We start from the raw sequence: 27,000 nt of genomic DNA on the forward strand, positions 1-27,000 counted from the left end.
CAAATCTTCCAAAGTGTACTGTGGATGGTAGTTCCCTGGTGTAATTGGCTCAAGAGATGAAAATCTTGTATCGGTCTCTCTTAGCTGCTAATCTATCCAGCTGACTGCAAGCCTAATTGGCACCTTGTTTAGTAATTTGGCTCCTAAAGTGTTGTATTGATGTTGGGTAAACAGCCAGTGGAAGGGGAGGTGACACATGCTGCCTCCCACATAACAGCTAGTGCCTTGCTTCAGTCCCGACCCTGCTTTCAGAAGGCTTTTAATGGCTTATGCTCATTCTTTCTTCCCATCCATCCTCTTTCCCCATTACTTTACTAGCCAGCTGAAGGGCAGGATTATTGTTATTATTATATGTGACGTTATTAGAATTGCAATTTATAATACTGTCCTCTGTTCTCAGTAACTAATTTAGGGACATGGGTTTTTTGATTGCTGTTAAGAAAAGAAACAGCATTGAGCACAGTTTGGGATGTGAGAAAGTGGTAGGTGTTACTACCTTTTGTCAAATGTTTTAATTATTTCTTAATATAGAAAAGCCTAATTCAGACCATTCTACATTTTATCTGCAATATTTCAGACATTTTTCACGGGAATTTTGTTAAATAAAATCAGTTCAAACAGATAACTGCTTAAAAATACAAGCCACTTTTTAGAAAATGAAATGTAAAACTAGTTTCTTGGGTTTTTTTTCTTTTTTAAAAAATTTAATTAATTAATTGGCTGCGTTGGGTCTTCCTTGCTGCAGGCGGGCTTTCTCTAGTTGCGGCGAGCGGGGGTTACTCTTCGTTGTGGTGCGTGGGCTTCTCATTGCGGTGGCTTCTTTTGTTGCGGAGCACGGGCTCTAGGTGCGTGGGCTTCAGTAGCTGTGGCACGTGGGCTCTGTAGTTGTCGCTTGTGGGCTCTAGAGCACAGGCTCAGTAGCTGTGGTGCACGGGCTTAGCTGCTCCGCGGCATGTGGGATCTTCCTGGACCAGGGCTCGAACCCGTGTCCCCTGCATTGGCAGGCAGATTCTTAACCACTGCGCCACCAGGGAAGCCAGATTTTTTTTTTTTCTTAAGTGATGAAAACTTCGCATAGTAGGGAGTGAAAGACATGGTCAGTATTGACATGTCTGGAGAGGGAGTGTTTTTATTAATAGATGTTTTGGTTATACAGAAACATTTTTTATGGAATGATTGTATATCAAAGAATAGTGTTTTCAGAGAACTAAAGAAATCTTAAAATAAAACTGTATTGTTCTGAAGGCACACAGGGATGTTTGTTGCTATAATATGATCGGGACCATTTATGGTCTACTTACTACGTACCTGGCATGTGGTTTAATTGCTAGGCATGTGACATTCGTTATCTCCATTCCTCATAACAGTTGTGCAGGGGGGAATTATAATGGGCCTCAGAGAGATGAAGTACTTGACCGTTACCACATCCTAAGCTAAGATTCAAACTTCGGTTAAGCTTACTCTTAAAGCCTACACACTTGCCATTACCTACACTGCCTCCCTATGAGAATTAATGGCAAATAAACAATTTTAGTGGAGATGATGTTCCAAACTATTAAAAAAAATTAATTGGGTTACATGTTAATTGCAATATTAACGTCTCTCAATTTGCATTTGGACAATATTCAGCATAGTACACACATTGACATACTTGGATAACTTAAAATATAATGGTGGAGCTCTTAGAGATTACCAGTGCTTCTGTAGCCATCATTTCTTTTGATCTTCTGTAGCAACCTGAAAGGTTATTATTGACTCCACTTACAGAAGAAACTGAGGTTTAAAGAGGAAATGCACCTGCCCAAAGTCAACTAGTCAGAAAGTGCCCCAGTTAGAACTTGAATTTAGGACATCTGAGTCTTAATGTTACCCTTTCACTGAACATTGATCTTAAAATATTCTATCACCATTAGTTTCTATAATGTCATTTCTTCTGCCACATTTTCCCAAATGACTGAGATTTTAATATATCCATAAATTTCAAACTCCTGGAAAAAAACTGCTAAACTAGCATAGCAAGTCTGTTTGAAGAGTGTTTCAACTTTTTCCGATATTTAAATGACAATTTATGTTTTAGTTGTATTTATTGTAAACAGCATATACTGAATCTTGTTCTTTTATTCATTATGATAATCCTTGAATTTAATTGATGCATTTACTCCATTTACATTTATTGTGATTACTGATGTATTTGGATTATCTTTACACTATTATGTAATGCTATTTACCTTGCTTTTTCTATACATTTTTGTTTCCTCCTTTCTGGCATCCATTGCTTGCTTATACAGCTTGAAAATTACATATTATATTTCTATTCTTTGAATGATTACTTTTAAACGTTAACATGCATACCTGACATTATTCCCTGACATTTTACATATTATTGTTGTCCAGAGTTTTAGCTCCATCTTACTTTTATACACCCAGATTAATCCTCTTTATGGTCATTGTCACCATCATCATTATTACTTTTATACATTCAATGTAAGTTTAGCTTTATGCACGTTTAACAATTTCTTTGCTCCCAACTCCTTCTTGATTTTTATTTTCTTTTTTCATGGATTCCATTTTCTTCTGCATGAGTTATTAAATTTAGTAATGATGGGTCTTTACCTGAAAATGTCTTAATTTCATCCTCACTCTTGGGAAATAATTTAACTGTACAGAAAACTCTATGATGATTCAGTTATTTCATCTCACACTTTGAAAATATTCTCTAATTTTCTGATTGCTCCGTTCTTTTTAAGTTTGTTGCCAGTGTAATTTCATTCCTACGTAGGTTATATCTTTTCTCCTTGATTGCCCTTAAGTTCTTCTCTTTGTCTTTGGTGTTCTAAAGTTTTATTACAGTGTGTCTAGGTATGACTATTTATATTTACAACTTCTCGATAGACTTGTACTTTTTGAACATGAAGATTCAAGTTTTCTTCATTTTAAAAAATTCTGCCATTTTCATTGAATTCTTTCAACATTCTCCTGGAATAGTGCACTTCCCTATTCTTTCTACTTTTTCTGGAAGTTCTATTGTATTAGACATATATTGAACTGCATGCTCCTTCAAGTACTTTGGCTATTCTTTTATATTTTCCATATTTTTATCTCTCTGTGCTTCTTTTAGGTAGTTTCTTCAGATTGCTCTTAAAACTCAGTTCTTTTTTTTCAGCTGTATCTAATGTGCTGTTCAACCCATCCAGTGAGTTTATAATTCTCAAGATTTTTCATAATAAATAAAATAATCTCAAATTTCTATTTGGTTCTTTATCACATCTGTCTTTTCTTTTTTCAGTTATTCCTCTTCGCTTTGAATCTGTTTTAATAACGAATTCTTTTAGTTTTGGTTTGTGAGGTCATCTTCAGTAGGTTTTCATTTGTGGTGGTTCTTGAGACTTGGGGTTGAAGGTGTGTACCTCTAGAGTGGTTTTGCACTTGCTTCAAAGACCAGCTTTTATGCTAATTTTTGGCTTGGTGTCATTTTAAACTAGAAACTCATATGTGAAGGTAGGCTCTTGGTTACAAATCTTCAGAGAGTTTTCTACTTGGAGCCTAGGTGGAAACCAGATTCTTAATTTTCCTGTGCTTGTGGGTGAGTTTTGTTTCTAGTCTGCCCTGTCCTGAGGATAGAGCTTGTCAGACGTTCTGGCTTGATAAGGAGCCTTACACCAGCTCCCCGGCTTGTCTCTCTTTCCATGAGGGCACTAACCAAAAAGCCTCAAGGCTTCCAAGACTGGCATAGGCATGGGGGTGCTTGGGACCATTTCTCTCTTTCTTTCCTGCAGTCTCAGCTATGCATCTAAAGGAGATGGTTTCACATATTATTCAGCATGTCCAGGTATTCTGTGGTTTGAGCACTTTCTCATTATTTAGTCTTTCGTATCGTCAGGAACAGCAATTATTTTCTATCTAACATGTGTGCTTACCTTCTTAAGTGTTTCTTGTATCATATGACAATGGAGAGCTGTTTAAGACTCTACTGAGACACATGACTGAAAGGTGGTTCATATATCCAAGAGGGAGAGAGTTACATACTGCCTAGGCTTTTGCAATATATTTAGATATAGTTTGGTTTCAAAATGAATAACAACAATCCCCCCCACCCCCAACTAAAGTCTGCCTGTTTTAAAATCCTGGAAGAGATAAGATAATCTACAGTGGTCATACAGATCCAGTGATAAAAGAAAATAAAAATAAAAAATATAGGGGACTTCCCTGGTGGCACAGTGGTTAAGAATCCACCTGCCAATGCAGGGGACACGGGTTTGATCCCTGGTCCGGGAAGATCCCACATGCCGCGGAGCAACTAAGCCCGCGCGCCACAACTACAGAGCCTGTGCTCTAGAGCCCGCGAGCCACAACTACTGAGCCCATGCACCACAACTACTGAAACCCGTGCGCCTAGAGCCTGTGCTCCGCAACAAGAGAAGCCACCACAGTGAGAAGCCCGCGCACCGCAACAAAGAGTAGCTCCCCTCGCCCCAACTATAGAAAGCCCGCGCGCAGCAACGAAGAGCCAGCATGGCCAAAAAAAAAAAAAAAAAAAGAGGTTAACATGGTAAATTTAAAATATAATTATTGATAAGATAAATTTGGACAACTGAAGAGACATAGCACCTTGAAAAGGAGCTTGGTTACATCAAACATTTCCTGATTATGTTCAGTATGACTTAAAAGCACACCTTTTAAAAACCTTCACCCATTATGATTTACAATCTGCCTTTATTGCCTTCAATCTTCATAAAGATTATTTTATTATTGAAATATCAGTAGGATGCAGAGGAGAAGTCACAAAAAGCTGTGATGTAACCTCTTGCTAAGAACTTGCATGCCCACAAAGACACAGTTATGCTGGAGCAATATCTATACTGAGATATCGAACTTCTAATTTAAAATGTAGAGAAGAAAGTCTACTACTTATGATGAATACTTTCCCTATGATAATATTTCAATAGAAAGCAAAATAGTAACAGCAAATACTAATTGTGGATAACAATGAATTTAGTAATACGTAGTGGACAAAACATTTTTTTAAAAATGTGGTAGCCACAATATCTCAATAAACATACTCAAATCTTTTTAGTATCAAATCCTCAGTAAGCTATGACTTCTACCAAAAACACAAGAGCATAACCAACATTGCTGACGGCCTTTTAAAAACGTGTTAATAATATTCCTATTTTGCTCACTGCTTTTCTTCACCTTTACAGATGACATTTTTCAAACTATAAAATGCGTTCTGCTGCAAACCTTCTTGCTTCAACAGTTCTCAGTTTTATAATGGTAAATCTACATTCTTTGCTACTGAGACCTCCACTATCTCTTGGTATGTGACTTTGAATGAGGCAGAGAACAAGCCATACGTTTAAAAATCAATACCTAACCTTATCAATATTCATTTTACTTTGTCAATACAAAATACGAAGGTGAAAGAGCAGTAAATAAGCTAAAGCACTGAAATAAATTCGGTGTTCCTGTCACAATTAATAAATGTTCAACCGATAACACTGCTGGCTAGTCTATAGCCTTACTTAAATAATGCTTCAGTGTTATTGTTACAACAGGGTGAGTAAAATTTTCAATACACTAGCAGGTAAAGATGATCAGATTTTGGGTTATTAATTTCATAGGGAACTTTAAATCTTTAAAAATATTATTTATTATGGATACAGTATATAACTGTTTATCTTTAGCATCTTAAATTGTTGTATAAACACAGTTTGGGATTATAAAGTGCCTAATTATAGTTTTCTGATAAACTTTTGCTAAATCTTTTCTAAATCTGCTATTTGATGACATAATATTTCATATATAAATCAGAGGGGATCATCAAACAATACTCAGACTGTCAGCCTTTTAACTCTCATTCCTGATTTCAAATCAGAAAATGTTACCTTCACCTGTCTTTTTCCAGCTTAGATTGAATGTTGACTAAAGGTAGAAGGAACTGTGAAAACACATCTCAATTCAATGTGTTTTTTAGGTCTATAAGGGCCTATAAAATGGCAAGAATAGTTTCTTGAAAATAATTCTACATGCTAACTCAACTTTGGAAGCTTATAAAGATAAGATTCTTTGTTATGTGATTAACTATATTCCAGAGTTTGAAAACTATAATTTTGGAGACAAGATGATCTAGGATTCATAAGCTTATTATCAAAGTGTATTTATGCAAAAGCATTTCTTACTTGAATTTGGAGAATAATCTTCACCTTAGAGTTGATTCATTTGTATTGGAAGATATTCTTTTTAAAACTAAGGATTTTTAAGTAACCTCATTCTCTTCCTCTTTGAGAGGAACGGTTATGCATGGATTGTAAAAATGCATCAAAAATGAGTAATCTAATTCTCCTACTCCAATACTATTTGATTAATTACAAAAATGCATTAAATTTCTATGAGTTATGTTCTTTTAGGTAAATAATCTAGTAATAGAATTGAAATCTTGAGTCTTAAGAGAATCACTGAAGTTTTGAAATACAACACTTGGAATATGCTGGTGTAAGCTTATGAATGTTTTAGGCTAAAGTTTAATGTTTATACCCATATGCTGTAAAAATGATTTCCTTTGATGCTACTGAGTTTCATCATCAAAATCACCCTGTAGAAATAATCACATTATGCTCTCCCCAACCATTATGCATTTTCCTTCTCACTTCACATATGTTCAGAGTGTTAGGACCTGACCCTGATATTCTCTCTTCCTTATTGCGGGCTCTGAGGTGCTTTAGTCACATTCCTAAGATTGTTCTTGTACTATTTCTGCCACCAGTGTTTGAATCATTGAAAGATAAGAGAATTCAGGGGACCATTCAACTGGAATGGGAATATTAAAGAATCCTATACTTGCCTTATGAAAGATTTGAGGAACTTATGACATGTATTTGATCTAAAAGTAGCTATATGTTCCTGTATATAGAGATGTATTACAAGTGTTGCAATGAAAGTTCTGTATTTCTACACAGCAAATTTAGATAAATCTTTTATGGCACTTAAGATACATAATAGTCTATATAAATATAAATAAATTATGTAATAGTCTATTTATATATAAATAAAGATATATATATAATTGCATAAGACACATGGAATAAGACGGTCTTTACATATATATTCTTACAGAAAGGCCATAAGTATGTTATGAAAAGATCATGAGTTTAGGAGTCATGCAGACATTGGCTTGAATCCTCCCTTTGCCCTTCAATCATTCTGCCTTCTTAGGTAGCTAAGAAGACCCTAACACATGTCTGAATCTTCATTTTATGGTGTAAAGTGAATGATTGTAACACCTAAGTCATCAAGTTGTTGCAAAGATAAAATAAGGTTTTGGTACATGGTAGGCACCCAGTAAGTGGTAAATATTATTCTACATGAACACAAACACATTCTGCACACAGGTATTTCCTACTTCCAAATTCTGAAAATTCAACAAAGTTAGAGGATGAAGACCAGATATCACACTTGTAACTACACTTATAACTACAGTTCATAATTTAGCCCTTTATGTGGATGGAACAACTGTATGTGGGTGCCCCAATTTTAAGTTATTCTTTAATTTTTTAGTACTGAACTATGGGATAGGTCTACTGAATACAGAATTTAAGCTTCACCTCTTTTACTTCCTTTGAAATCATCATGTCAAGATATCTGTCTATTCATATCTGTTATCTATATCTGTATTTTCCCCTTCTCACTGCTTACTCTCCTGTTGAATCTGAATCTTATTTTCATATTCTATAATTAATCTTGGAAAAAATAACTCTTCCTATAAAAGAATTCCTAAATGAAGCTGAGACAGTTTATAAATATGAATGGTTAAGGACCCCAAGCAATAGGCCACTACTATAACTTTGTAATTGATCAAAGATCTACATGGAAAGCATTTTCTCATAGTCAGTTTGCTGAATTACAAACCCATACAGTTAATTGTTGTTTGTTCCTGTGCGCATGTCCACATTTAAGGCCTAGTCGGCTCCCTTATCACAGGATTTTATCTCTGCTTCCCGCACCACTGCTCTTGCATGAGATCTTTTTTTTTCTATTTAACATCTTTATTGGAGTATAATTGCTTTACAATGTTGTGTTAGTTTCTGCTGTATAACAAAGTGAATCAGCTATATGTATACATATATCCCCATATCTCCTCCCTCTTGCGTCTCCCTCCCACCCTCCCTATCCCACCCTCCCTATCCCACCCCTCTAAGTGGTCACAAAGCACCGAGCTGATCTACCTGTGCTATGCGGCTGCTTGCCACTAGCTATCTATTTTACATATGGTAGTGTGTATATGTCCATGCCACTCTCTCACTTCATCCCAGCTTACCCTTCCCCCTCCCCGAGTCCTCAAGTCCATTCTCTACACCTGCGTCTTTATTCCTGTCCTGCCCCTAGGTTCTTCAGAACCATTTTGTCTTTTTAGATTCCATATGTATGCATTAGCATACAGTATTTGTTTTTCTCTTTCTGACTTACTTCACTCTGTATGAAAGACTCTAGGTCCATCCACCTCACCAGAAATAACTCAATTTCGTTTCTTTTTATGGCTGAGTAATATTCCATTGCATATATGCGCCACATCTTTATCCATTCATCTGTCGATGGAAACTTAGGTTGCTTCCATGTCCTGGCTATCATAAACAGAGCTGCAATGAACACTGTGGTACATGACTCTTTTTGAATTATGGTTTTCTCAGGGTATATTGCACGAGATCTTGCAATACATATTAATCTTACTCTTATCCTTCCCTACCGAGCTCAGGTCTTTGCCTTTCCAGGAAGGCTTCCTGTCCCCTTTGGTCTAATGACTTCTCTCAGCTCAAAACTTGTGGTTTTCCCTATACCACACTCATTAGAATGACATGGTTTTCGAGGTGGAAATGATGAGAGATTTTTTATTCTAATGCTAACTTGTCTAAGTAAGGAAAGACGAAATCAAAGATCTCTGCAGAGCTGGGTGTAGAAACCAGACTGCCACATTCATGACCAGGCTGGCATCTACTACCACATGGGCCTTGTGTTTTGAGGCTGCTTCAATACTTGTGAATTCATTACTATTAATTTCCTCTGGGGTTATTTACCTTTTCATCAATTTATGCCTTGTTTTTCCAACAAGTCTGTAACTTTCTTGAGGCCAAAGACACAGCCTTTGAAGTATCTGTATCCTGTAATACCTCACACAGTTTTGCAGGTGTTAGGAAATACTTTAGTGATTGGCGGCCTGAAAAACCTACATAAGGAACACACAATACATCCTGACACCAAAGGCAAATGATTTGCTTTACTGGTTTCTTGTAACTGTGCTTCTTCCTCAGTGCAGGTAATTAAGGGTTATCTGTATTTTACTCTTGATGATTTATGAACTTTATATGTGTGCTTTGCCCCAAGCCCTTTTTCTTTTACCTGCTGTAGTAGGTCCAGGCAAAGGTGCAGCTTTTCTTCTCCGTTTGATGTCTCCAGTGCATAGGGATCCTAAATGCATGCTTGTTTGCCTACAAGTAATTATCAGAAAAAACTATTAACAAAGGAGGGAAAAAAATGACACATAAATACACAGCTTGTATAATCTGAACCTAAATCAAAACATTCTCAACAAAGATGGAGCAGCCTAGTAAAACCACCAATCTTGTTTATATCGAAACATAATTACGTTTGTTGACAAGCGTTCAGCAGCTAAATGCGCCATCATAAATTGTTACTGGAATGAATAATATAAAAGGAATGCTTTTTAATTTTCAAAACTGGCAATCTTTCTGGCTCAACATAAAATCAAGCACTGTTGCTTCTGACAGGAAAATAGCTAAGATTAATTATCTAAAGAGATCACAATATTGTTGCTAGGTTATCAATTGGTTACTAATGCTTTACTGTCAGAACAACATTTATTACAGGAAAAGTATGATCAATTTCTTTTAGGATATTATGTGGCAGTGAATTCTCTTAAAACATTTTAAATAGAAGGAAATAGTGATGTTCTTCCTTATAATTCACATGATCAGAATTCTGTAGTTAATTATTTATTAGCTAGGTGAGGAAAAAATTTGAATGCATTAATGCTGATATTGATACTAGACGAGCTAACATGATATTGGATTACCTTTGTAAAGACATGATGTATAAGAACTAAGAAGCAGACCTTCTGCTATTCTTGGAACTAGTCAGAATTAGACTGTTCTGTCTAACATGGACTCCTACATTTACGAGTTTTGGAAAAATTAGAAATGGCTCAATTGGAAATCAAGACAAACCAATAAAATGGAAAAGATGTACAAGTCTTCAAGATTTTCAAGCTATAGAGGACTCTTATGTTCATGTCCTGGATTATAATCCCCGACATGGGGTTAGGATAGTATCTGGGGATCGTGAAGCAGAAATAAATAAAGCATGTTTACTAGAAAACATGACTTTTTAGTAATTCAGAGAGATATGTGGTAGTATACCGAAGTTTTATAGGGCCCAGTTAGAAAACAACCAGATTATTAGAGAAAAATGTAAAAGGAAGAAACGAATTCTAATTAATTAATTAAATTCTAATTAATGAAACTAATTCTAAAACTAATTAAAACTCAAAATATATACTTCCACACTTATACCCAGGTGTTTAAATATAATGAAAAATTGGAGTTGGGGAGTAAAATTACTTTAAATACAGATTCTATCTATAATGTACAAAGTAAAGTACAATCAATGAGCTGGCTAATCCAAGGGGTATATACAACCAAAGAAGCATACTGTGAAAATCTATCACTATAGGTAGAAGCAAACGGGTATTTATCTAGTTTTCTCTTCCCTTTGTATTGAGTGCATAATGATTCTCTTTTATAAATATTTACAATTATTAAAATATTTTAAAAAATTAGTTCATTCAATTAATGATGAACTTTGCAGAAATACATACACACACATGTCAAAATGCTTACTAGTATGTATAACTATAACATTTTTATTGGATTTTGAAGTGTGGTTTTGGATCATAATACCAAGAAAAAATAAATGGCTATATTTATTTTATATTTTATTTTATATATTATATATAATATATATTTTATATATTTATTTTATAAATATATTTATATTTATTTTATATTTATATATATATTTATATTTATCTATTTTAAAAGCTATATCGAAATTTAAAAAAATTAAAAAGTCACATCCTTTTTATAAAAAATTAATGAATTCACTTATTCAGCAAGCAATTATTAGTATCTACTGCTGACTTAGCATACGACTCCATAGTGATGGTGAAAATGAGGAATAAGGAAGTGGAAGATACCAACGAAATGGAAAGTTCAGTTCTTATTATTGGAAGAGTTTTAAGTCTGAGTGGGGAGATTAAGTCAAAATATATGAAATGATTAGTGGCAGGCACAATGAACTTTCTTAGTATTACTAGAGATTATGATATTTAGTCCTTATAACAATTCTAAGCGTTTACTGAATATACCTTTTTTCTTTGTAGGGAAAAATCGGTGCTTCAATGGAAAACTATAGAGTACCCCTTTCTACTCACCTGATTCTGATTCTATGCGAGTTATTTTACAATAACTCTAAGTTACAGATAACTGAAAGCAATGGAAAATAACTCCTGTCTGCAGTAATGCAAATGAGTTCTGTCCTGAGGAAGGACAATCCTCCCCGCTGTGGAAAAGCTGGTTTGCACCCATCGGTACATTCATTCAATCTTCCTTACTCCATATACATTTGTGCTTCTTTCTTTTCTCCTTTGAACCCATTATAACATCTGCCTGGTTCCCTCATTAATCAATGAGTTAAAATCTCAAATGCATATTCATTTGATATCTGTAAAAGAGACATGATTTTACCTATTTGTACAACATTATCCTCACACATCTCCGATCCCTCTTGAAACCTCCCCCCTAGAAAAAAGACTGGAGTAGTTTACCTTCCACAGAGCATGTACCAGACAGGCGCGGCTATCAGGACTAGCCGAGGAGGAGGGGAAAGTAACATTCTGGAAATGGGAATAAAGTGGGAATCTGAATTCTGGAGTGTGGCCCTTCTGTTATAGGTGAAAACCAACCCATGGACTATCTACTTCTTATCCTCTTGTTAAAACATAATAAATATTCTTAGATTAAGCCACTGCTGGTCAGGTTTTCTATACCTGTTGCTGAAAGTATTTCTAAATGATAAAGAGTTTGTTCTGTTCAGAGTATTTTGAGTAGTTCAGGATGACTGGGTAGCAGTGTTTACAGAAGGAACTATATAATATGGCGGAAGAAGAACGCTGTGGCCCGACCATGGGCCATATGTGCCACATTTGCCCCGTGAAGGTGTTTGGATTTTATAGCTGCTGTGGGGTCATTAAAGACCATTTAGCAGAAGCAAGCAGGCCAGATTCATGGGATGCTGATGAGCTGGGGTTGGGAGGGTAACCAGGTTTGTGAGTAGTCCAGACACACAGTTCCTCCCAGGTTATCAGTCTCTGTTATAATTAAGAATAACATCATGCCACACAATGAAACTTCTTCTGAAGAAATACCTTTTTAGAAATCATTAGAAGAGTACACAGTAGCTGTTCATTGTGACTATTAAGATGGCTAGTTTCTACTTACATTGTTCTTGCACTAGTTGTGTGTAACCGGAGTCTTCTAATTGCTTGAAAAACCATTCTCCCAAGTCCATATTGCCTTTAAAACTTTATTATTTTTTTTACACTGTTCAAACTTATTAGGAAGGCCTGTTTACAAAGAGGGTGAAAAACAAATTCCAAGAACAACTCCCTCTTCTAAGCCTTTTTCTCATCTGCTGGACCCCAAATTCCCTTTTGGGTATCTGTCCAGAACAAGTGGAACAGCACATTTTCCTTCAACTCCCCTCCCCCACCCCCAATGTAGCTACATAAAGGAAAAGAGACGAACATTCAAGGAGAATAAAGTTAAAGTTAATAAAATCAGTACACTGAACCCAAAGACCTGAGCCATAAGAAAAACAGCGAGCTGTATTTCAGTAATTCTATCAAGAATTGACTACCTGCTACAGCACATTGAGAGATCGGGATTATTGATCAGTAAGATTACTCATTTAAGCCTGTCCTCCCCCCTTTCCTTCACACAGGTGCAACGGAGTTGCTACAAATAACACTAAGCAAGGTCTACTCCGTTATTTAGTTGTCACTCTTAATGCAAAACAGAGCAGTTATTTTTTTAATTTAAAATCAATGAACGTCTCAAAGGCAGCCTAGTTGCTTCAGCCTAAATGAGTCATTTGTCTTTGCAAAGCAGAACACGTGGATTATTATTCAAGGTGATGGCTGGCAATTTTTGGTTTTTGTTTGTTTTCTTTTTGCTGTGGTGTTTTGAAGAATGACCATACGTTGTCCTATGAACAGACCCAAAGTTGTTTAAAAATGTTAAGGTCCTTTTGTAAGGCACTGTTAGGAAATTACCCATTAGCCCTATCAGTATATTTGTGTCAGTCAGTGAGAGCCTTTGCTTGGGTGGAAAAGAGGGGAGAAAAGTCAGAACCTGGTAACTTTATAACTACTAACACCTTAAAATACTAGGGGTAAACGCACACATATCTTTAAGTGGAAAGGATAAAGAAATAATGCTTTTTTGTTATGGATTTAATAAGCAGTGTCAGCTATGATTTGAAACACTGTTTCCCATTGTACTCATTCTGAAAATTTTCCTATTAAATATTAGAAAGCAGAGCTCAAAGGGAAATCTTCGTTTTGTTCTGCTTTTGAGCCAGACTTCACTTGGTTATCCTGTCATCCTTTTAAATGGGGTGGTGGCGGGAAAGTGGGCATTTCATCCAGAGGGAAAAAAAAGTAAAAAACAAAAAAATAAAAAAATCCAAAAAAACCCCACAAAGCAGAGACAAAAAATACTAGGGAGGACCACCTTGCCTGAGAACCTGTCTTTTGACAAGGGCTGACAAGGTCTGAAGCAGGCGGTGTCAAACACAATAATATTAAAGAGAAGACAAGAGGAACTTGTCTCTTCATTGTATGCGCATTTGGCTTTTCAGAGAATTAGGCCTACTGAAAGCTGCCCCCTGGATAAGATGTGTTGCCGAGCAGCCTCGGACAAGCTGCAGAGAAGAGACAAACAGATGTGACTATGGGCCCTGGCATTTGGCAAGAACGCTCACTGTCAGTTAGAAAAATATAAGCCTGGACAGGGTATCAGCTGCACAGAAATGAAGTGGGTCTGTGGTGTCACTGGAGGAGCAATCGGTGCAAATCCAGCCCTATGTGAACTTTCCCTTCTAGATCCAAATCACCCTCTCTTCCCCTTTATTCCGTGTCAATATGTCTCAACATATTAACTGAACAAGTAAACATCAGTATCTAGCACTTTTCCTTCTGTGCCAATATGCACATATCAAGTACTGTTGAGCATAAATATTTCTTAACTACCAGGATCGCATTAAATCCTTGTTTTTTTTTAAACATTTATTTATTTTATTTACTTATTTTTGGCTGTGTTGGGTCTTCATTGTTGCGCACGGGCTTTCTCTAGTTGCGGCGTGCATGGGCTTCTCATTGCGGTGGCTTCTCTTGCTGCGGAGCACAGGCTCTAGGTGCACAGGCTTCAGTAGTTGTAGCACGCAGGCTCAGTAGTTGTGGCTCATGGGCTCTAGAGCGCAGGCTCAGTAGTTGTGGCGCACGGGCTTAGTTGCTCTGCGGCATGTGGGATCTTCCCAGACCAGGGCTCGAACCCGTGTCCCCTGCATTGGCAGGTGGATTCTTAACCACTGTGACAGCAGGGAAGCCCTAAATCCTTGTTTTTAATGATGTTTTCTTTCAAAGCCCCTTCTTGTGCATGAAAAACCTTTTGCATTTGGTATTGTTTGTTCACACCCTGATCAGTTGTTGGTTCTGGCGCCTTCTTTCTCTTGTGGCTTTGGTCATGTGGCGTCACGTTCTGTCTCAAGCCCATTTCCCCTCGCTTGGGAACAATCCTGACATCAGCAAGGGGTAGTTTAAGTTATAACTCAGTGTGCTGAACGCAGTACTTGTGTCCCAGGATTTGGACCCTTGCTTTACTTTGGACATATCCTATCTCGTTATAAACCTTCTGATACCTTAGTTCTTTTAGATTTAGGTCACTGCCTGGACTTCCCCAGATGCTAAAATGCCTCTGGTGACTGGATCTGTCTCTAATGCTGCGGGCTGACCTTCTCCAAGCATCAGCTGCTCCTGGCCCCCATTCCTGTCACCGCCTACCTGCTGGGGCGGTTCTTTACTCTGCGGTTGGATAACCTCCGATTACCTGTTGTCTGAGGCTCCACCCCTTGGATACCGTGATCTGCCTGCCAGGGTGCAGTTCCCCTCAACAGCTTCAGAAGGGTCTGTCCTGTCAGTGCTTCTTCCACCTCGTCTGAGAGTTCAAGTCCAGACCTACTTCTTCCCAATCTGCTTTATCCTGCTACATACAGGTATCTGGTGGCTGCTGCCAGAACTAATGTTTCCTGTGTGTTTCCTCTGTGCCAGGTTATATGCCAATAAGCACGTCCCCCATGGAGCTGCCAGCGAGTGTGAGGGGCAGCTGTGTTTCAGGAGGCTCTCGGGGAGCTCAGGGACCAGAGTCACTGCCCCAGCAGCCAAGGACTCTGCAGGGTCCTCAGAGCAGAGCCACTTGGCTGAACTGTAGCGAGCAAGGGGGTGACACGGGGGAGATGGTGGGAGGCTTCAGGTGGTCCGGGAACCTTACGAAATCATGTGCAAAATGTGCGTATGCATACTTTTTTAGCAAGAAGGTCCATGATTCCTATCTGATTCTGAACCATTAACAGAGACATTAACACCAAACATTATAGATTGATACCAAACTAGTATTCATAATTTAAAATACCTATCTTAAATATTTCTATGGAATATTTAAAATATTCTCTACACATAGACCACCTTTTCTATTTACAGTATCACAAACAATAGAATTTAATAGTGTAAGTTTTAAAAAAAAAGCCTCATCCAAATATCTACACTTATCCTGTGTTCTACCTAAAATGCGACCCCCTTCATTCCTCCGTCTCCTCACCCTGCTTTACTTTTCTTCATAGTAACTAAACTAATATTTCCAAATTATAGACCATGCATATGTATTTGTTGAAAGGTATGGAAACTATGCAGCGAAAGACTGGTGACAATTATCTCCAGTGTGATGGCATTTGGTGGGAATTTTCTTCTTTATGCCTCTCCTTAATATTGGACTTTATTTTTACAATGAGCATGGGACAAAAAAAAAAAAATTACAAATTATAATGAGATGAATTAGAAAACAGCAAACAAGACGATTAATAAATGTAAGTGGTTTTTGCAGCTGGGGGTATTTCTTTGTCAAAGACATGGTAGAACTTTTCCCACTGTGGAAACTGAGGTGTTAGATGAAGCTTTAGGTTCTGTTGGCCTGATCTGCCTGAGTCTCTGACAGAACTTCTTTCCTCTGACGCTGCCATTTCTGTTTTCCCAACTAGTTCTCCGAAAAGGCCAACTTACACCATATTTGTCAATGTTTGAGAAGGATTTTAACCAGTCTTTGGCATGCTACTTAAAATCCCTTTGCCTCAATTTCCTTACCTTCAAGAATTGGGATTAGATTAGTATTTACCTCAAAGGTTTTTTGAAGATTTTATTTAAAGATCACTGGTGTAAAACATTTGGTACAGTGCCTGCCCACACTAAGCAACTGATAACTGTTAGCTAATAAATTTACTATTATTGCCATCTCCACTTTACAGATAAGAAGCCCAGGGCACAGAGAAGTGAAGTAATTTACCCAGGATCACACAGTACAGGGGACACAATGGTATAAGACAACCAGAAGAATGCCTAGTGTAGAGTGTCAGGAAACAGCCATGAAATAAACACATGATGGTATAAACTCATCACATCTCAACACTATCAATATGCTATAATAAGGATATAAATTAGGGTCATTTCTAAATAACAAGTAGGAATTTTTTTGGTAGTTAATAGGAAAGTTAAATTCTTCCTTAACGTTTGATTCTGCTGGCTTTAAAGGTGTCATAGCACATAAGAATAAAGCACTCATTTTCATTTCAAAAACTCATTAAAAACCCACAAGCCTCCTGTGAGTCTGAAACCCACTGACTTTCTCAGGCCAGCCCACTGCCACAGATTTTTCTCTTGGCCACCACTCGGTACTTCCCACTTCAAAGCTGACTTGCTTCTCCACCGGTGTGTTCCATGCTTTATCTAAAGCCCCGAGGGCCTGTGCATGCCTCCCATATTTGTTTAATTCCTTCTGATTTTGTTTTAAGGAATTGTCAGTCGCCAAGTCCATGCATACATGCTAACACACGAGCAGTGTGTTCTACCCACTAGAAAAAGCTTTCTTGCCGTGTTTCCTAATTCCGCCATCTTTGAGAGCCTGCCCTTTCTCCCTTCAAAGTTCTCCCAGCGCATTTAGATCTAAATGTTCTTTCTCTTCAAACTTTACTAAGCTCATTATCTTTCCAAGTGCCTTTTCTTTATATTTCTTACCAGTCTGTGCATATCTCTGTCATTAAACTTGTCCTACTGTATGTCCTCAAGTTGCTTTCGGATTAGAGTGGATTGTCAGTTAAATATACGCTGGAAACAATTTGAGGCCAAGCACCATGTCTAATTCACAGAAGCTAGTTGTGTCTCTCATCTATGAGCAAAACAGTAAATATTTATTGAACTAAAACAAGTCAAACTACGGTAACAACTGTTGCCTCCACGTTCCACTTGGCAATCAGTCATGCATTTTTTAGGATAACGCTTTCTTGAACTGTTATTTCAATTCACTCAAAAATACTCATTTAACAATTAACAAAACTTGACTATGAATCATGTATTTTACTAGACGCTAAACGAAACACAAAGAAGAATAAGAGCTCCTACCATTGAGGGGCTCATGGCCTAACGCAGGAGACACACATGAATGAGAAATTACTATACGATGTAATAAATCCACACAGTTATAGCAGCAGGCCACCGCTTTGTGGAAATGGATGAAAAATTCATTTCGCCTGAGTTCAAATTTTGATATTGTCTCTCCAGGCAGAATCTAAGATATTTGAGGCATCTTGGAGTATTCTTTTATTCTTCACACCATAGTACCTAGGAAAAATAGGCACTTAGTAAACTGATATTGACTTAATTTACTTGATTCCTAGCTATAACTATACATTTCTGGAATCTGATTATCATTAATATTCAGTATAGAGTTTCAACAGTAAGTTTATTCTAATTTCCTTAAAAAATGATAACGCTAGTATTGACTCTTAGGAGACATAAAAAATTACTCAAAATAAATATGATTCTTTTGGATATCTCCATTAAATGCAAGAAGATATGTGTCTATATTTAAAATATTGGGATGTTGGTCCTGATAACATCTTGCATCTTACATAAAAGAACCATCAGATCAGACTACAGATGCAGATATAATCCCACATTCTCTCTCTGATCAGACACTATGAAATGTTTCCCAGGATGGTATTTGGTATTGTTGCCATTTATAACTATTAATAAAATTATGGTATTCCTAATATTCTTAACTTTTTAAAGTGAAGTCCATGCATTATTCATTTTCATATCCACTTCATTCAGTGCAGTATATAATATTTGAATATATTTGTCGAATTGACTTTTTACTTATTGTCCTATTTGATAATTTCTGACTCTAAACCCAGCTTTAAATTCAGTAGCATTTTGGAACAAAAGTGCTGAGTTTCTTTCCTTTACCAGCTTCAGGGAATAATGGGGTTAAAAGGGCAGGACAGAGAATATATTTTATTATCTTAAAAACTTATTTTGAATACATGTTGGTTTCTTAAGTCTTAGAATTTATTATCTAAATTACCAGGAACATCCACGCTTATTGACTGTCAGCTATATATGGGGTATTATGCTAAACATTTTCACATACTGTCTTGTTTAATCCTCACAAAAACCCAGGTCTGAGGAACCTGAGGTCCAGAGAAACTGATACTTGTCAAAGATCACAGAAACAGAATGTAAAGTTCTCATATTTGAACCAAGGAACACTTGCCTCGAAAGGATCATCTTTTCCCCTATAACATAGTACCTCATTCAACTTAGTTATTATACTCCATTTAATAAACATCTACTGAAAATGTAATGCACGCCATGCCCTATGCCATAAAACAGGATCGAGAAATAAAAAAGATATGGCTTTCATCTGGTAGGGGTTAAAGTCATGTGGGAAAATGATTTCAACTCAATATTCAAAGAGAATTCCAAGCAGGCATGTAAGGCATTCTAGTCCCTTAGCTGAGAGAACACATTTGAAGAGGCACAAATGCCCTGAGGTGCACACATGACACGCTGTATCTGGGACTCTGTAAGCAATTCAATATGGTGGGAGCTGGACCCTATAAAGGAGTGGGAGGAGAGGACATCCCCTTGTAGCATCAAGTGTTAAGAAATTCAATGAATCTGCCCATTCACAATTATTTTAAATTCTCTAGAAAAAAAAGAATGAAGCTGCCTGTTTGACTGAATTAACCAGTTTGTCAACTACATTGATGATTAAATTCAGTGGAAAAATGCCTGACCATAATTGTTTGTAGATATAATTCTGGATTTTATTGCAGCTGTAGTCAGAAATTTACTGCTCTAATGAAGAGATGGAATCAAATGTCGATCCATTTCCAAGGCAGCTCTTGAAGTTGAGAGGTTTTGCTCATTCAATAGAGTCTACAGTTCACTCGCATGATTGAGTTGGCAGATACAGGCTTAAGACTGAGCTCAGCTTTGACTTCTGTAAAGTGTCCATGACTTTGCTTGTTGAGAGGGGACTTAAAGTGATGTCATAATTCTATATGCTGTAATGGGCATCTGCTGAGTATGAATACTGAAAAGCAAAGGAAAATATGGTTGCCACTTTTATCTCCATAATGAGGAGGTAATAAAAACTGGTTATTTTAATAACGGGCCAGAATGTCTTAAACTTCTGAAAGATGTAAGGAGTTACTTCTACTTTAGAATATGTCAGACAGCATTACCATTTAATATAAACTTACTTGAATTTAGGTTAAATTATTGCTTATTGATGGAATTCAGTTGGGATGCTATGACCCAGTTAAAATGCCACCTCCTTTATGCAGCCTCTTCTGATTGCCATTGCCAGAATAATTTCTCACTCCTTGGAGAAAACAATGTTTTCTACCTTAAACTAAAACTATATATGTACATGAACTAATCCTCTAACCAGACTGTATATTCCTTGAAGGCAGTTGGGTCCATATCTGTTTTATTTTTTAAAGTAAATTTCCCTTGGCTCTTACAAGCCTTGCCAATTCAGGTATTTATTAAATAGTTGTTGAATGAAATTTAACAAGGCACGCCAGAGTTTTTAGAGTAACTTGTCTTTATGATAATCAGTATTTTTATTGAGGTTCCAATTTCTATAATAAAGAAATGTTTACTTATGGAAATAGAAAACCACAAAACTTATTTGGTTCATATCTTGGGCTTCGGGATATAAATATCTGCAAAATCAAGCTTTTACATGTAAACCAGCTTTTAAAGTATATGCAGGTACCTTGATGGTAAAGTGTTTCCCTTTCTACATAATTGTGCATTTCACTAAGTGTAACTTTGTGAAAGGAATGCCTTCAGTTACTCCTCTTCCATGATAGCTTTTGGCAGATGAATGAACATCACGTACATAAAATTTCTGCAGACTTGTTAGCAAATGTTTGCTAGACTGTGAAATATACTGTAATAGCTAGGTAAGGTAACAGGAAGCTTGTGATGACTACAGGAACACTAATATTCAATAATTAGGAGGAAGAGTACTTCAGGATTCTCCTCATTCAATCCAATTGAAACACTTGCAAAGTTGGAGTGCCTTAGCTTATATTCAGGATTAGTTTTGCCATCAAGATCTTAGAACCAAACATCCTTTATAATTTTGGTAAACCAAGTCTATTACTCTCTGTATCTGGGAGGTCTATTGCCTTTAAATGTCCATGAAGAAACAGTATACAGAAATTAAATGTCAAATATAAACTCTTTCCTCTTTTTTCATTTGCATAATGAATTTCTTTGGACAACCATGGAAGCCTCTACATTTTTTAATTTTCAGAAAACAAATGCCAAATGATCAAATAAAAATCATATTAGCTGCGATCAGTCAAAATGTCACTTTATTTTTGCTAAGTAATGTATAAGTAATCTAAATAACGTTTAAAAATTACTATTTCAGAAGAGTTAATGGTTTTTCTTTACTAGATTTGAGAAAATGGTCAAGTTAATTCTTATACGCCTTAGAAGTAAGACTTGGAAAATAAAAAGGACACTGCTGTATAAATTATCTACCATTTGACCTGGGAAAGTTATTTAACTCCTCTCTCTGTTTCCTCATATGTAAAATGAGGATAATACCCTACCTCATAGGGTAATTTTGGAAATTAAATGAGTTAAAATAAAATACAATTTTCCCTCAGTATCCACAAGTTCTGCATCTGTGGATTCAACTAACCTTGGATCAAAAATATTTGGAAAAAAAAAATTCTAGAAAGTCCCCAAAAGCAAAACTTGAATTTTCTGTGTGCCAGCGACTATTTACATAGCACTTACATTGTATTGGGTATTATAAGTAATCTACAGATGATTTAAAGTATAAGGGAGGATATGTGTAGGTTATATACAAATACTATACCATTTTATATGTGGGAATATACCATTTTATATATGGGAATTGAGCATTTGTGGATTTTGGTATTCATGGGGGAGGGGGTCTTAGAACCAATCCCCTGTGGATATTGAGGTACTACTATACATCATTAACACAGTAAATTTTATGGTACTAACTATTATATGAACTGGTATATAGTGTTCAAGGCAAAGAGTAACTGGAGATGATGCTGGAATAGTAAGAGCAGTAAGACCAAGAAAGGCCTTGCAAACCATGTTTAGGACTTGATCCTAAGGGCAATGGGAAGCCATTAAGAATTTTTAAGAACACTCAAATACATATGGGATTTCCAAATGCCATTCTGGCTGGGCTGTGGGGAACGAATGAAGGGGACGCGAGTGAGAGACTGAAAGGAGTAAAGGATAGTGCCTAGGGTTTCCTGACCAGGATATCAAATCCTGGTTCCACACGTATCACCTGGCCCAGTGCCTTTTATTCACTTGGCACAAAAGGTCCTTAAAGGTGTGTGGAAATTGTGCACGGACGTAATTTTTTTCTTAATATCTATTTATTTATTATTTATTTTGGCTGCACCAGGTCTTAGTTGTGGCATGTGGGATCTTTTAGTTGCGGCATGCAGCCTTCTTAGTTGCAGCATGTGAACTCTTAGTTGTGGCATGCATGTGGGATCTAGTTCGCTGACCAGGGATCGAACCTGGGCCCCCTGCACTGGGAGCATGGAGTCTTACCCACTGGACCACCAGGGAAGTCCCTGAACATCATTTTTCAAAAGAAACATAAGCAATATCATACTAAAAGACTAGAAAACCATGACATGCTCATTGTATCAGTAGAGAAATGTAAACCTGACCACTTACTCTAATCACTTATTTTGCCACTTAAATATAGGCATGTTATGTAGAAGTCCTGGATTCCTGTAATTCTAAAAAAAAGTCATAACTAGAGTATTCTGAGAACATGGTGGCAGTGACACTGTGGTTTTTGAATCCACATAATAACGTGTAGGATAACCCAAAACGCTTGGACAACAATTACTGGCCAGAGAGATGACAGCATTCAGAAAACAGCAGGAATAAAAGGAAAAAAATCACTTCAGAAATGAAACTGAACTAGGACACAAGAGTAAATAAATATGATGAAGAAGTAAAAGATAAGAACATAATGAAGAATGGAAAATGCAAAGGATAAAAACGTTAAAAATAAAAAAGATTTGAGAGAAAGTGATAGCTACAGAAGATAGGCAAGGAGATCCAATATATGTATGATAGAAAATGTTGAAACAAAACCAAAGCAATGAAACAAAATAAAAATGAAAAATTATAATTGGAGAAAATCTTGAAATTTATTTTAAAAGTAATAAAACTACCACTGAAAGAGCCTACTTCATCCTTAGGAAAAACACATAGAATGACCAACATCAGCATATAGTCTAGTCAAACCCCTGGGTTTTAAAGAAAAGAAAAACGTATACTGAGCATCTGGGCAACACCAAGTCACTTACATGTGAGAGAAAAATCAGACTGTATCACACACTGAAAACAACATTTTACATAGACAATGGACTAACATATTTGAAACAGTTAAGGAAAGAAAATATGAGCCATGGATTGTATATCTGGCCAAAGTGACCTTTAAATATACAGGGTCTGGACAAACCATTAATAATATGCAGGGACTCAGGGAATATTGTTCCCATGAGACCTGCCGGAGGAATCAACCAGAGAATAAACCTCAGACAACAGAAAGAACAGAGACGCACTGACTTCAGAGAAGATAGGGATCATTAAAAACATATTTATTCATAGAATTAAAACTAAATGAACTGAATTAAAACTAAAACTAGAACTGAAACTAAGGAGACAGTATAGTATTGAATGGCTATATGCTTCAGTGTTGAATGGCTATATGCTTCAGTATTGAATGGCTATATGACTAGACTAAGGAGACAGTATAGTATTGAGTGGCTATATGATTCAGACTGTAATACTACAGTGTAGTATTGAATGGCTATATGATTCAGACTGTAATACTACAGTGTAGTATTGAATGGCTATATGCTTCAGACTATATGTATGCTACACACATACGTATAGTATAACTACCTAAAAATGGAAAGAAATGAAAGCTATACAGGAAAAATAGAATAAATTTGCTGACCGTCCTGTAGGTATTAGCAGAGAAATAATTAACTTCAAAACAAATGTGTGGGAGAGGGATGAGAAGGGCAAAGAGGTTCCTAGCTTATTTCAATACTGCTCAGAGCAGAGAATCGACTGCAAATAGCCCCCCACCCTCAAAAGGGGAAGGGGACTAAGGCTGTTATATAAAAGTATTAAAATAAGGGTAATTATTACAAAAAATAAGCCTTCCTAAAAATCAAACGGTATACTAGAGTGAGAGTGAGAGTGAGAGAAAAGGAAATGGAAAAATAGGGAGAGAAAGATATGTCTGCTTATCTTAAAAATAGAAAAAAAAAAAGCCAATGGAAGGGTAAACCATAAACAAAACAAAATGAAGCAATAGCTACCTATATGATGGGGGGAGGGGAACAAGTGGTGAGGACTGAATAGAAGTTAGACTCCTTTGAAAGTAATTTCTTGAGATTTGATTGTGGAAACTGTAACTATTTTTATATTATTATAAAACAAATAAAATTTTAAAAAGCAGTCTCTGAAAACTAAAATGAAACTAATTAACCTAACTATGGATTAGTATATCTATACTTAGAAACTATTTCAGGTGACTTTAAAACACAGGAATTTGTGCATTCCTAGTGAAATACAGACGAAGTACAAAAAGACTAGAAAAAGGGAAAAATTTAAACTATTTTCAGTAATTATTTGATCAGTGGTCATGATGGTATGGTGATTCTGAGACTATTGTGTATGTATGGTGGGATCAATAAAATGAACTATTATTATGCTGACACCAGAGGTAATATTTTTTATGTTGAAAAAAGACAGATGAAAGCCAATGATGGAAAATACAAAAACAATGAAGTCTCGAATTTGAACTGGAACTATCAGTATGAGCTAATTTGTTAAAATAAAAAGTCTAAGTATTTCGCTAAAAAGGCCTCGAAATAATGACGCCCCTAATATGCGGATTGTGGGTTCTAAAATTATTTCCCAGTAAACGAATCAGCACTTCTTAAAGAAATGGCTGATTCTTGGTCTAGGCCAGAAAAGGTCCAAGGTAGCCTTGGAAATATAAACATACCAGAAAGCAAGGAAGAAAGCAAAGTCTCGTAGCAAGGAAACAGACTCAGGAACCCATTTAAATAATCTCCCATTGCCCAAAGATGGGCCAATTTTAACACCAATTAGGCTGATAACAAATGGATTGAAACACATGGGATCTGTTTAAATCAATGAGTTAAAAAAAAATAGAATAAAATTTCACCAGTCACCTCCGGAAAGTGTAAGGAATCAATTAATTTTGAAAACTGATGGCTAAAGGAAAAGGAGCAAGTATTTATCTTGCTTTACCTACATGATCTGTACCTCAGAGTAATCAAGTATTTGAAGGGGCTAAGTTTGAAACAGAAGTAATCTAATTAATGAACCAAAGTGAGAGGACAGAATTAACATATCACCGTTCCGTGACCCTTAGTGAATGAATTGGGGTAACCATCTTTATGGCTAATAAATCACAGAAAGAGATGTGGAAGGGAGAGAAGTCTAGGCCACCACCTCTGGAACAGTTTTGCCAAAACAAAACAACAAAACTGAACCTGAATCAAATCAATTCTCTAGCTCGAAATACCCACTGCAGAAAACTCAAGGGACAGAGGAATAGGTTAAATGACACCGTGTGGATAAAATCAGCAACATTCCTCAGATGTGGGAAACTTTATAGGACAAACAATCTGACTTCCTTTTCTTCTTCTTTTTTTGTTTTTTGCCACACCACATGGTGTGCGGTACCTTAGTTTCCTGACCAGGAGTCGAACCTGCTAATCTGATGTCTTCAAACAAAAAATTTCAAGGAAAAAACAAAGGGGGAGGAGGGCCTATAAATCAATGGGAACTTGAGATATATATATATATATGTCAACCAATTTTAACAGATAGATCTCATTTGGATCCCAATTTAAACAATGTATAAGACAAAAGATTATGAAATAATTGGAGACATCTGAGTATCAGCTGCAATTAAACACACATATACATATACATTCATATATATTAAAGAATTATTGCTTTTTTAATAGATGTGATAATGGTATGGTGTTTTTTTTTCCTTAAGAGACTTACTTTTTAGAGAAACATACTGATATATTTCAGTCGAAATAAGATATAGATGAAACAAGGTTGGCCACATGTAATTACCTAAGACAGTTTTGACAGCTGCAGTTTTGAGCTTATATTTTTCTCTGTATTTCTGCTTATGATGACATTTTCCATAATAAAATATTGTTAAAAACTGCTTTTACCATCCTGACATTGCAAGTGAAAAGGCATCTTTTCAACTCTTAAGACTGCCAGTATGAAGCCATTATAGGTTTTTTTCATATCTTAGTGAGACTCTCCGTAATTTTAAAGTGATCAAATCTGAAATTAAATGAAGTTATCCATGAAGTCCATGTCATCTAGTCTGTATACATCCCTGGACTATAAATTGATACAAAAAGATTACAGAAATCCCTACCTGAGGTTTATTGTCCTTAGAAAGGATAATGCATAGTTTTTATTCCATCTTTCTAATTAGTAATTTAAGCATATGTTCAGCATTTAATTCTAAATGTTTGCCTTTTCCCCAAGCTCGAAGACAGCTGTCCAAGATTTGAATGCCAGAAAACATTTAAATATCAACATCTGTTGAATTATGTTAATTTAGTGTAATATAATTGGGCATGAGTTGGAATTGATCAGAAGTATATGAAATAAACAAAAGATAAATTCCCAACAATGTCTTAGTATACAAACAAATCACTACGGGGTGATGAAAAAATATTTCTAAGGAGAAAGGGCAAGGAAAAATACTGATTATGAAGAAATTGATTCTTTAAAATACATAGCTCTAACTGTATGGGACATGATTTTGTGATATTTGAACTTATTTTTAAATTGGCTCAGAAGTGAAAGATAATTAAAATTAGCTAAAACAAGTGATAGTTAATAGTTTAATATTTGAATATATTTATAACTTATTAAGTGAAACATTAAAACATTCTAATTACTTATATATTCATTAAATTTTTTAGATTGCAGATGATTCCTGTTATGTTATAAACAGTTACATACCTCAAAATTTAAGAGCTGATGTAACTTCTGTTCTACAGACATAAAATAGTATTTTAAACCAAAAGAGTTTTCCATGTGGCAGATGGATTTATTAGGTTTATTCTGGGGACGGGAAG

General features: G+C 36.1%; 1 protein-coding gene across 7 annotated transcripts in view; it reads right to left on the reverse strand.

Annotated features, from left to right (window-relative positions):
* GPATCH2 (G-patch domain containing 2) overlaps positions 1-27,000 on the reverse strand; it is a 176,362-nt gene that overhangs the window by 19,140 nt on the left and 130,222 nt on the right. For 6 of the 7 annotated variants that reach the window (XM_082426953.1, XM_082426948.1, XM_082426952.1 and 3 more), the window contains one exon: positions 9,391-9,479. In XM_082426953.1, the coding sequence (XP_082283079.1) occupies positions 9,391-9,479 (89 nt within the window). The other variant, XM_082426955.1, reaches the window with a different exon arrangement.

Source organism: Balaenoptera physalus (genome assembly GCF_965194825.1).
Source record: "Balaenoptera physalus genome assembly, chromosome: 1".
Classification (NCBI taxonomy): domain Eukaryota; kingdom Metazoa; phylum Chordata; class Mammalia; order Artiodactyla; family Balaenopteridae; genus Balaenoptera; species Balaenoptera physalus.